Here is a 13698-nt window from a genome sequence, read left to right as displayed (position 1 = left end):
AAAGGAGTGTTTTAAAATATACCACACATCTATGGATTATTAGGTTCATCATTTCACCGTGCTTCGGGGGTCTTGCTAATGCCACATAGCACCCACCATTCATTCCACCAGAATCTGAGCTGCAAAATCCAAAAATCACTCCTTCCCTTCTGAGTCCTGCCATGCACCCAACTGGTATTTTTTGATCACATATGAGGCATTGCCATACTCGGGAGAAATTGGGGCACAGATTTTGGGGTGCTTTGTCTCCTTCATTCCTTGTGAAAATGAAAAATTTGGAGCCAGAACTGCATTTTTGTGTAAAAAATGTAATTTTTCATTTGCACAGCCCAGTTGTACCACAATTGGTGAAACCCCTGGGGGTTTGAAATGTACACTATACCCCTAGATGAATTCCCTGAGGGGTGTAGTTTGCAAAATGGGGTCACTTGTGGGGGGTTCCACTGTATTGGTGCTTCGGGGGTCTTGCTAATGCGACATAGCACCCACCAACATTTCACCAGAATCTGTGCTGCAAAATCCAAATATCACTCCTTCCCTTCTGAGTCCTGCCATTTTTTGGTCACACATGAGGCATTGTCGTACTCGGGAGAAATTGGGGCACAGATTTTGGGGTGCTTTGTCTCCTTCATTCCTTGTGAAAATGAAAAATTTTGAGCCAGAACTGCATTTTTGTGTAAAAAATGTAATTTTTCATTTGCACAGCCCAGTTGTATCAAAATTGGTGAAACCCCTGGGGGTTTGAAATGTACACTATACCCCTAGATGAATTCCCTGAGGGGTGTAGTTTGCAAAATGGGGTCACTTGTGGGGGGGTTCCACTGTATTGGTGCTTCGGGGGTCTTGCTAATGCGACATAGCACCCATCAACATTCCACCAGAATCTGAGCTGCAAAATCCAAAAATCACTCCTTCCCTTCTGAGTCCTGCCATGCACCCAAATGGTATTTTTTGGTCACATGTGAGGCATTGCCGTACTCGGGAGAAATTGGGGCACAGATTTTGGGGTGCTTTGTCTCCTTCATTCCTTGTGAAAATGACAAATTTGGAGCCAGAACTGCATTTTTGTGTAAAAAATGTAATTTTTCATTTGCACAGCCCAGTTGTATCAAAATTGGTGAAACCCCTGGGGGTTTTAAATGTACACTATACCCCTAGATGAATTCCCTGAGGGGTGTAGTTTGCAAAATGGGGTCACTTGTGGGGGGTTCCACTGTATTGGTGCTTCAGGGGTCTTGCTAATGCGACATAGCACCCACCAACATTCCACCAGAATCTGAGCTGCAAAATCCAAAAATCACTCCTTCCCTTCTGAGTCCTGCCATGCACCCAAATGGTATTTTTTGGTCACATGTGAGGCATTACCGTACTCGGGAGAAATTGGGGCACAGATTTTGGGGTGCTTTGTCTCCTTCATTCCTTGTGAAAATGACAAATTTGGAGCCAGAACTGCATTTTTGTGTAAAAAATGTAATTTTTCATTTGCACAGCCCAGTTGTATCAAAATTGGTGAAACCCCTGGGGGTTTGAAATGTACACTATACCCCTAGATGAATTCCCTGAGGGGTGTAGTTTGCAAAATGGGGTCACTTGTGGGGGGGTTCCACTGTATTGGTGCTTCGGGGGTCTTGCTAATGCGACATAGCACCCACCAACATTCCACCAGAATCTGAGCTGCAAAATCCAAAAATCACTCCTTCCCTTCTGAGTCCTGCCATGCACCCAAATGGTATTTTTTGGTCACATGTGAGGCATTGTCGTACTCGGGAGAAATTGGGGCACAGATTTTGGGGTGCTTTGTCTCCTTCATTCCTTGTGAAAATGACAAATTTGGAGCCAGAACTGCATTTTTGTGTACAAAATGTAATTTTTCATTTGCACAGCCCAGTTGTTTCAAAATTGGTGAAACCCCTGGGGGTTTGAAATGTACACTATACCCCTAGATGAATTCCCTGAGGGGTGTAGTTTGCAAAATGGGGTCACTTGTGGGGGGTTTCACTGTATTGGTGCTTCGGGGGTCTTGCTAATGCGACATAGCACCCACCAACATTCCACCAGAATCTGAGCTGCAAAATCCAAAAATCACTCCTTCCCTTCTGAGTCCTGCCATGCACCCAAATGGTATTTTTTGGTCACATGTGAGGCATTTTCGTACTCGGGAGAAATTGGGGCACTGATTTTGGGGTGCTTTGTCTCCTTCATTCCTTGTGAAAATGACAAATTTGGAGCCAGAACTGCATTTTTGTGTAAAAAATGTAATTTTTCATTTGCACAGCCCAGTTGTATCAAAATTGGTGAAAACCCTGGGGGTTTGAAATGTACACTATACCCCTAGATGAATTCCCTGAGGGGTGTAGTTTGCAAAATGGGGTCACTTGTGGGGGGTTCCACTGTATTGGTGCTTCAGGGGTCTTGCTAATGCGACATAGCACCCACCAACATTCCACCAGAATCTGAGCTGCAAAATCCAAAAATCACTCCTTCCCTTCTGAGTCCTGCCATGCACCCAAATGGTATTTTTTGGTCACATGTGAGGCATTGCCGTACTCGGGAGAAATTGGGGCACAGATTTTGGGGTGCTTTGTCTCCTTCATTCCTTGTGAAAATGAAAAATTTGGAGCCAGAACTGCATTTTTGTGTAAAAAAATTAATTTTTCATTTTCACTGCCCAGTTGTACCACAATTGGTGAAACCCCTGGGGGTTTGAAATGTACACTATACCCGTAGATGAATTCCCTGAGGGGTGTAGTTTGCAAAATGGGGTCACTTGTGGGGGGTTCCTAACTTTTAGCATCTTATGGTGCCTAGAAACCTACACGGTGCCTAAAAAATAATCTCATAAAAAGGAGGCTCCAAAATCAAGTAGGTGCTCCTTCTATTATGAAGCCTGTGGTTTGGTCAACGTGCACACTAGGGCCACATATAGGATATTTATGAAAACGAAAGAATTGGGGGAATCAATTTTTAGTCACATTTCTCTAGTAAAATCTACTGTGTTCCTTAGAAAAATGTATTAAAATTGCAAATCTGCAAAAAAAATGAAATTTTGAAATTTCACCTACACTTTGTTTTAATTCCTGTGAAACACCTAAAGGGTTAACAAACTTCCAAAATGCTGTTTTGAATCCTGTGAGGGGTGCAGTTTTTGAAATGGCATCATTTATGGGGGTGTCTCACATACAAGTCCCTCAAAGACACATCAGAACTGAACTGGTCACTAAAAAAATCAGTGTTTGAAATTTTCTTGAAAATTTGAGAATTTGCTATTCATATTTTAAGCCTGCTAGTGTCCAAAAAAATTAAAAGGATGTTGAAATAATGATGGAAACATAAAGTAGACATATGGTCTATGTTAGTTATTAACTATTTTGAGTGGTATGATTATTTGTCTCACAAGCAGAAAATTTAACATTTTGAAAATTGCTAAATTTTCCATTTTTTTACGACATTTTGTTATTTTTCACAAAAAAACACAGACTGTATCGACCCAAATTTACCACTAACTTGAAGTACAATGTGTCACGAGAAAACAATCTCAAAATCACTGGGATAAGTAAAAGCAAAAAAAAGTTATCCCCACTTAAGTGATACCTGTCAGATTTGAAAAAAAGGGCTCTGTCAGGAAGGCAAAAACAGGCTGCGGCGGGAAGGGGTTAAGGGCCAGATATCAGAAGCTTCACAAAATGATAAAATTGAGTGATAAATAACCAGCCATTGTCATTTTTCAAACAGTGCAAGCATTGCGTTCCCTGTGGGCGATACTGCACATCGGCATCGCTGCAGGACATACACGCGGAGCGATTTGTGCTCCTTTTTAAACGATTAGTCAGATCACTTAGAAAAGGGGCTGAAATTGCCCTGTGTGCATGCCCATTAACTGTGCTCTGCCAATTCCCTGTGGCGTTATATAAATAAATGATAATAATAATACTTGACCACCACAAGCCATGTAAAAATAGGTACAGCACTGGGGCAAGAAAAGTCTTATCAGCAAAAGGGTTAATATTAACAGTGTAACAATAATATTTTAATCTGCAACTATGGCGGACGATGTAAAAAAAAAAGTTGCTTGTTTAACCCTTTAAGTGCCAACATCTCTGTGAGATGTGCAAAATTACCCAGTAAAAATGCCGACGTCACTCACATTTGTTATATAAATTCAAATAAAAAATATTATGTAAAAAAAAATATTATATTTTCTATGTAAGGAAAAACATTACAGGTCATTATGATGAATAAAAATTGCAGTTGTGATAGACTGGCAGACAGCACGTTATATACAGTACATCTATGCATGTATGTATGTATGTATGTGCTAACTGCCTCCCTCCCCCTGCAAAGTGTGATGTGAGCACCAAAAATGATCGCAAGTTATAGTGCACAGTGTTGCAGAGGGATTATCAATTGCCACATGCTGTACTCCCCCCTATATACCCATCTCACTCTCATCTGTATTTCATGTCAGGCACCCCCCCACCTCCCCTCCTCTCTATCTATACTGTACCTACTCTTCTCCCCATTTCTCATCTCTACCCCCTTTACCTCCATCTCTCACCTCTGTCGTTCCCATCACCCCCTTCTTGCTATAATCTGTGTCCCCTTTATCCCCATCCCTATTTCTCTAATCTATATTCCTGCCACACACACCTGTCCCTTGTCACTGTCTCCCATCTCTGTACCCTTGGATCCACTGTTGTGGGGATGCTGGCTACAGTTACCGATTGGAGAGTACTATCTTTTAATTGGAATGCTTGAATAAAACTACAGAGGAACTGCTGTGTCTGGAAGTCTGTCAGCCAATAAGAGCTGTGGGGCATGGTAGGGGGTGGAGTCTCCTGCTAGCTAGACACACAACTGCAGCCTGCAAGAGATTAAGCAATAGATTCATGGGCAGACAGTCACAAGATACAGTGTAACTAATTACTGTAAATTAAAATAAAATGTTATTTCTTTTTGCGGTTCACACACTGTGCTTACATGCATAATTAAATGAAACTTATGAAATTGTACATGAGTGCGGTTAGCTTAGATTTGCAATGTGAATTCATAAAATTTGTGTTTTTTTTTAATGTTGTAGAAGAGCATTATTTATTCAGAAACTGAAGTATGTAATGTTTGGAAAGCATTCACATATTGCACAGTTATTGGAACAAATGTCTTGTAAACTACTTCATTTTCCTAATGGTCTCCATATGGGAACCCTTTAATCTTCTGCATATATTAAATACTGTTGCACTGAGTCTATTTATAGCAATAAGACAGAAGGCTGGATTCCATGATAAGCAAGCAACACAATTTCAAAGAAAAAACTTTATTCAAGACAGCAGTATCCTATGATCGCTGATGGTAGAACCAGATAGAAGTATTAGCAGTCCATTTATAAAGGGTCAGCCTGGTGTTGCAGCATAATTACAGACACTAAAAAGCATATAACCATTATTCTCCTAGTAATGAAAGAGCACTTGTAGGGCACGTTCTATCTGTTGGAAGGGTACTTTGCATCTATTGAAAAAGCCATATACTGTACCATTCTAATTGTAAATGAAATCCTCAATTTTGAGTAGTTTTAGCATACATAATCTTCCTTATTTCAGCCTATTTTTGAAATATCGATAAGGTTATAAACATCACACTTTTTACTACAGGATTTTTTTTTTAAGGGGAATTTTATGTGCTTGCTCAGACCAGACACCAGCCATTCCATACCATCAACCTATTCAAAGGTATAGAGAGCAGTGTAAGGCTTAGGTACTGTAAGGACATGGTCTACTCCAGGGGGGCATTGGTATGTTCCCTACAATAAATATATATTAGTGAAATATTATTTGTGGGGCTGCAAGATGGGCAGGAGCGCTCCATTGTGGGGTACTATGCACCCTTCAGCTAGGGACAGATCCAGGGGCGGAGCTAAACTTTTCGTTTAAGGAGAGTAGTTTATCACATAATCCTGACTCACAGCACAGCAGCAACTGCCCGGGGTAAGTGCTGCTGTGAAACTACACAAGTACCACAACATACCACAACTTCTATTTAAACCGGTTGCAATATTATCCGTATATGTAAATTTGATTCTCCATTATAACAACAGTACAAATATTCTGTGGAATGATGTCATGATTCTGGTAGTTGGGATCCAAGAGAATATTGTCAGAAAAATCCTGATGGATTCCAAAGGTTTAGGTTTAGGCTGTGGGGGTGTGGGGAGGTTCTGTGTGAGTGGGTGGTTAGAGGGGGACAGTTAGAGTTAGGCTGCTGAAGGAGATCATTGGGGCGGGAGGGGTGGGTTAGGGCTAGGATTATGGTTAGGGTTAATATTGCTATTGTTATCCATTGAGGTTCTGACCATTGGGATGCAGCATAAGATATTCAGACCATCGGGATCCTGACTGCCGTGATTTCACACACAACCTGTCTAGCCTAAAATAAGCCACTATTGTTTTGTAGTCCAGATAATCATGTTTTCCACAGGGTACACCTTAAAGTAATCATGTCCAAACTATGACCCTCCAGCTGTTGAGAAAATACATATCCCATCAGGCCTTGCCACAGTTTTGCTATTAGGGAATGCTAAAACTATGGCAAGGCATCCTGGGATGTGTAGTTTCACAACAGCTGGAGGGCCACAATTTGGACATGCCTACTTTAAAGCATCTGCCTGTGCAGACACATTTGGCTTTAGATCCAGTAGGGAAAATAACACAACTACCTTTTTTGCTTAATGCAAACGGATAAGCACATATTCCAAGGCTATTGGAACGAAGAGCTAATGATATGGATCCAAAGCTAGCAAGATAATGCAGTGCAATTAGTTTCATTTGCATAAGGAATGTTGCATGTCAATAATGAAAGTCATTAGATGTGGAAAGCCCCTTTACCTGCAACATGTACTAAATGCATTAAATATTCTGTAAAAAAAATAATCTATGAACAAGTTGTATCAAAAGTAAACAGCACACAGGCACGCACTGCAATGCCTTGGGGGTCAGGGGTCTAATGAGCTTCAGTAAGTGTGGGTCACTGACCGAAGTCGAGCTGTGTGGATGACGTTAACCATAAGCGAAGCAGCATAAGCCAGGTGTAATTGGTGCTTGCGGTAAATACAGTTCTGTTATAATCATTACCAGCAAACCCTGCATAAGCTCCAATTACTGTACTAACCACAATGATTTATGTCTTTTTACATCTATAGAGAACTGCAAACAACATTTTACATTGCGTGAAGCATAACAAGACATTTAGTTGAGCACATATATATATTATATATTGCATGTTGTAATTATGTTACATTAAAGGCTGTAGGATTTGAACAGTCTACTAATGTGCGGTAAATGCCACTGTAAAGTGCAGTATATGCATGAAATTACAGATTACAGTTGCTATTTCTATCACAAATGCCCTCTCTGACGATTTAAAAAGTGGATCGGAACTTACTTCAGTGAAATAATCCCACATTTATTCAGAGAGGCTATTCCCGAGATCTTAATCATTCATGTGTATTATTATTTGTAAATGAATTAGCTGTATTTTTCAGAAATTGTTTGGTATTCTCTATGTACAGGGCCTTGCCTGCTCCCAATTCCTCCTCTCTCCCTTTCTCCTTGAGTAGATACAGCAGGTAGTCTCTTCTATGTGTGGTCAGGAGACATTCCTGTTGGGCTCTATTGACAGCAAAGAGACCACCTATACTATTGGCATCCAGGGCCACCAAGAGAAATCCTGGGCCCCCGCTACAACAACTTCCTGGGGCCCCCACGGACGGAGCTCCCCACACACTCTGCGGACCCGTTGTTACGCCACTGCTTCCAAGGTGGATACACGTACAAAAATGTACACCTATTACACATGTCACACACCCATTACATATTATACCACATGCCATAATGCTTATTACACGTTATGCCACACACCGTAATGCTCATTGCATATTAAGGGGTTAACATGCTCTGCCAGGGTTTAACATTCTCTGCCAGGGATTAACCTGTTTGCCCTGATTTACATGCTCTGCCAAGGGTTAACATGCTCTGCCAGGGGTTACATGCTCTTTGCAAAGGATTTACACATACCCTCCAACATGGCCCATTCCATTAGTTACAAAATGCTCTGTTCCTGGACTTCCCTGCCAGTGGCAGTTACAGATGTGAGCCTGCAGCACAATCCAATATTCAAAAAGGGGGGGTCACATATACTGCCACCCCAAGCATCAATGTCCTGGACTCACTGGCAGTTGATGTGACTGCCCCTCTTTGAATTTTGGACTGTGCTGGAGTCCAACCTCTGTAACTACCACTGGCAGGGAAGTCCAGGAACAGAGCATTTTGGGGAAGATGTATTAAGCTTGGAGAAGAGATAAACTGGAGATAAAGTGTAAGGAGATAACGCACCAGCCAATCAACTCCCAACTGTCATATTTCGAACACAGCTGATTGGCTGGTGCGTTATCTCCTTACACTTTATCTCCCCTTTATCTCCAGTTTATCTCTTCTTCAAGCTTAATACATCTGCCCCATTGTACCTAATGGAATGGGTCATGTTGGGGGACTTACCACCAAATTAAAAAAAAACTGTGTGTCCAAACCAGGGCCCCCCTGACAGGCCCGGGCCCGGGTAAATTGTACCTGCTCCCCCCCTCTCTCGGCACCCCTGTTGGCATCAGATGCTCCCTATCCAAATATTGCTTTGGCACACTGGAAATTCAATTATTTTGACTGTTTCTGTATAATATTCCTTTTAGCCTTATTTTTAAAACAAAATAATACATTTTTATATATACCATCCAATCAAGTCCTAACTGTCGTGGTGGTACATGACATGTTTGAAAAATGATAGTTAAGAACTGCTTTGTTTATCTCTATCCACTTTATCACTCTACAAGTATTGGGGACTAATTCAGACCTGATCGCAATACATTTGTTCTCAAAATAGGCAAAACCATGTACATTGCAGATGGGGGAGCTACGTAACATGCAGAGAGTTAGATTTGGGCGAGTTATTTTTTTTTCTGTGCAGGATAAATACTGGCTGCTTTATTTTTACACTGCAATTTAGATTTTAGTTTGAACACACCCAGCCAAAACATAACTCTCTTGGCATATGTTAGTTTGCCTCACCTGCAGTGCACATGGAGCCTAATTCAGACTTGATCTTAGGACATATTTGTTCTTAATATGGGTGAAACCATGGGGTTGATTCAACATGGCTCAGAAGGGGCCCCATTCAGATGGTGCAGGGTCTGCGCGTGCGAGTATTCATGCATGTGCAGACCATCTGTGCGAATGCCTTCATAGTCTATCACAGTCGCCGAGGCATTGGCATGGGTAGGTGAGGGAGGGGGACAGTGTGTGTATGTTTAAAAATGTAGAGTTGTCTGTGTCCCGTTAGTAGGCAAATCCCACTGTTTTTTCATTGTAGCCTGTAAGCTGTAGACATTTCTGTTTTTTGTGTTCTGCTACACTCCCTCCTTAAGCAAAACAAAATCTTACATTTACCTTATGGTAACATCGGAAATAAGCTGCACGCTCGTCGGAAAACTTTTCCAGTCTCTTCGGCCCCTTGCTAGATGCTTTCTTGAATACTAACCAACACCTCTGATAAATCTGCAAGCAGAGAAAGACAGAACTGTCACATCACAAGTGTCCTCAACAGGCTCAATTACAGGTTCAAATACTTACGATGTAAAATCTCCTAAACACACTGACTGAATGAAGACATTGCAGTGGCTGCAGTATGAGAAAGTGTTGACAACCTTTTACATTTACTGTAACACAAGTATTTTTTCTTACATTCACAGCCAGCCCGACCATTACACCGGGTACGCAGCTGTGTAAAGCATCACACTGTAATGAGTGCCGCTGCTACTTTCTCCATATACCCCTGTTCCCAGGGCAACCCCACTTCCAGGACACAACCAGCAAAATAGGTGGGATAATTACTGACCAACATAGATTATCATGACCTGTTGGTTAGGGTTGAGAATCCCCGGTCTAGGGTTAGGTCCATTTTATTTTTCAGAAGAGCCGTTCATTGGTCAGGAAAACTGTCAGGGCCGCACTTTAAATAAAAGGTCCACCGCAATACTTTCCATACCCCTGGAGCGGCATGCACGAGGATCCACTAGCTAATATCAGAGGCAGACTTACATACACACACACACACACACACACACACACACACACACATATATATGATTTGTTGATGAGTTTTTATTATATAAAATTATATGAATAACACAAAAAGCATATAAATGACACAACGATGATATCCATGTACAAAAGTATTTGGACATCTGTTTATTACACCAACAAGGACTGTAATGACATTGCATTCAATTACATATACTTTATTATGGAGTTGTTCCCCCTTTTGCAGATATAACAGCTTTTACTCTTCTTAAAAGACTGTACACAAGGTCAGGGCTCTGTGGGGGCTGGTCAAGTTCATCAACCCCTCAAACCATGTCTTTATAGTCCTTGCTGTGTGCACTGGGGCATAGTTTTGTTGCAGTTGAAAAGGGCTTTCCCGAAACATAGCATTGTTTAAATATCTTGGTATAATCCTGGGCTAGGCACCTTATCCTGCCTTAACCATTATCCTCCCACCACCAAAAATTCATAGTTACGTTCCCCTGTCATCCAACAAACCCAGACTCGCCTGTCTGACTGCCAGAGAAGAGATTTTTTTAACACGATTACACTGTTCCACAGTCCAGCATCTGTGTGCTTTACCACACTACATCTGACTCTTGGCATTGGATTTGGTGATGTGAGGCTTGCATACATCTGCTTGGAAATGGAAACCCATTCCATTAATCTTCTGCCTCACAGTTATTGTGCTTTCATTATTGCCACTGTCATTTTATAACTCTTAAGTATGTGTGGTGTCCCAAGACTGCTTATTACCCACGTTCCCATTTGGACACTAGGGGGTTAATGTCCCCCGGGATTTCGTGCCTCCGTGGAAGACTGACAGGTGATTGCTGTGAGGGGATTGGACACAGGGTGAGAAGAGGAAGGGGGGCGGAGATCCGACGGACGTCAGAAGAAACGGAGAGCGAGGAAGGAGAACGGCGTGTGGCGTTTATGCTGGAGGGAGAGAAGAGAGAAGTGCGCGCCTGTGACCGGAGGAGAAGGAGGACGAGGCGCCGACCGCCGACTGACCCCCGCTAATTGCAGAAGAGAGGAGAAGCCGGGCATCGCGTCATCCGGACCAAGGGAAGCTGCGGCAGGAGCCAAAGGTGCGTGGGGAGACGGCGAGGACCCCAGCGTGAAGCAGCCCAGAGCAGGTGCGGCGTATCTGAGTGTGGCAACGCTGCGGTAGCAGCGCCCACACTAGAGTGCCCCTGCAGAAGAGACGGAGAGCCGGATCAACCTGACTGACAGCCGGAGCACGGGTCGAGACGGGCAGGAGCCTGCACCTTGCTGCGGTAAACAGGTACTCCCTCCCAGCTGTCCCAAGACCCACTCCCTGCCACCAACGCAGACCCCTGCCACCAAACACAGACCACTGCCACCCACAGGTATATGGGACAGCCCCAGCTGAGTTCCCTACCCGCACTCCCTGCCACCAACATAAATTGAGTAAACAGAGAAAGGACAAAAGGCCCCATTAACCCTGTGGAGCTGTGCTACTGACTGCCTCACCCCCTTGTACCCCTGCAGCACCCGGGAGCTCTTCCAGCCCCCACACTGGGGAAATAGCCTCACCTACCTGGGACTACAGTTGGGGGAACTTTCTAAGTTAGGAACCCCATTTGCAGGTGGTTGAGTACACCTTTGGGAAACACCGCCATCTTGTGGATTTATTGGGGTATTACCCCTCCATTATCCAGTGTTGCCGGAATTATTACAGACATTGGACCCCTTAATGGAACTGATCTCTTCAGACCCCTGTGCACAAGTTGGGTAGGACTGAGCCCCACGCAAGGTGACGTCACCACCGTTATTTAGTTGTACAGGGTACCCCGGTTGTCCCATTTCTCATTACTATTCTAATTGTTATTAGTGGCGTATTGTATACAGTTAAATTTGTGTGTATGGGAAGAAGGAACTTGCACAAGGCAAGTGAGGCAGCGCTTATTTCAATGAATAAACCAAAATGGTGTAAAAAGGTATAAATTTTACTGTTTAAAATAGCATATAAATACAATACACATTTATAGGTAATAAACAATGAATAACATAACTCAATAAAAATGGAAGGTGGGGAAATAAAAGTAAATTGGAATTAATAATGACAATAATAAAAAACAGGGTATCCCGCCTCAGTGGACGCGCATGTAGTGGGAAAATATATTTTTGATCACTGAATTGTGGAGGGCAGGTAAGTGCACTTTACCGGCTTGAAGTTGTGGATCCTTTTTGAAGAAGGAAGGGGTAGCTGGAAAGTCCTCACGATTTTTGCAGCCGTGGAATGTGCCGCTGGAGGAGTCAAAAGTCGCAGGAAGAATCAGTCCTCTGGTTGAGGTGTGAGACAGATGGTGTATGTCTCAAACACCGGAGGGAAGTTGTTACAGCAATTTGACCTGTGATTACCAGCAATCAATTGGGATATGGCTTCCGTGTCCAAGTTGGAGACCTCGCTAGGTATAGATGTTGTTGACCAGCGGTAACATGGAACACGGTGTCCGCCTTTAAGTGGGATCCAATACTGGGGTGTAATTGAGCGTCCACAAATGGGTGAGAGTCCACAACAGTGTCCTGGGGCGATGTCCTGAGGCAGGGATAAACAGGGGTATCACCTAACGCGTTTCACTGCGTCCTGCAGCTTTATCCTTTGATAAAGCTGCAGGACGCAGTGAAACGCGTTAGGTGATACCCCTGTTTATCCCTGCCTCAGGACATCGCCCCAGGACACTGTTGTGGACTCTCACCCATTTGTGGACGCTCAATTACACCCCAGTATTGGATCCCACTTAAAGGCGGACACCGTGTTCCATGTTACCGCTGGTCAACAACATCTATACCTAGCGAGGTCTCCAACTTGGACACGGAAGCCATATCCCAATTGATTGCTGGTAATCACAGGTCAAATTGCTGTAACAACTTCCCTCCGGTGTTTGAGACATACACCATCTGTCTCACACCTCAACCAGAGGACTGATTCTTCCTGCGACTTTTGACTCCTCCAGCGGCACATTCCACGGCTGCAAAAATCGTGAGGACTTTCCAGCTACCCCTTCCTTCTTCAAAAAGGATCCACAACTTCAAGCCGGTAAAGTGCACTTACCTGCCCTCCACAATTCAGTGATCAAAAATATATTTTCCCACTACATGCGCGTCCACTGAGGCGGGATACCCTGTTTTTTATTATTGTCATTATTAATTCCAATTTACTTTTATTTCCCCACCTTCCATTTTTATTGAGTTATGTTATTCATTGTTTATTACCTATAAATGTGTATTGTATTTATATGCTATTTTAAACAGTAAAATGTATACCTTTTTACACCATTTTGGTTTATTCATTGAAATAAGCGCTGCCTCACTTGCCTTGTGCAAGTTCCTTCTTCCTCTTCATCAGTGGGGAGTGACTACCCCCACACCCAGGCAGCAGCTTACATTATAGAACCAGCTCATTGTCATAGCGCTTGATTATTCCTAGTGAATATTTCCTTTTTCAAATTTGTGTGTATGTCTAAAGGTATGACTCCAGTGCCGACGGTACCGTGCCGACTGTCCTGATCCAGTAGTAATATTAAAAGTG

At 42.9% G+C, this 13698-nt stretch overlaps 1 protein-coding gene across 2 annotated transcripts in view; it reads right to left on the bottom strand.

The window, feature by feature from the left end:
- Positions 1-13698, bottom strand: part of DOK5 (docking protein 5) — a 150605-nt gene that overhangs the window by 52697 nt on the left and 84210 nt on the right. For both annotated transcript variants that reach the window (XM_083146526.1, XM_083146525.1), the window contains exon 2: positions 9486-9593. In XM_083146526.1, the coding sequence (XP_083002652.1) occupies positions 9486-9593 (108 nt within the window). The remainder of the gene's footprint in view (positions 1-9485; positions 9594-13698) is intronic.

The sequence above is a fragment of the Crinia signifera genome, chromosome 6 (assembly GCF_055691185.1).
Source record: "Crinia signifera chromosome 6, ASM5569118v1, whole genome shotgun sequence".
Lineage (NCBI taxonomy): Eukaryota > Metazoa > Chordata > Amphibia > Anura > Myobatrachidae > Crinia > Crinia signifera.
The sequence above is the reverse complement of the archived record's forward strand: the minus strand, read 5'-3'. Positions and strand labels throughout refer to the sequence as shown.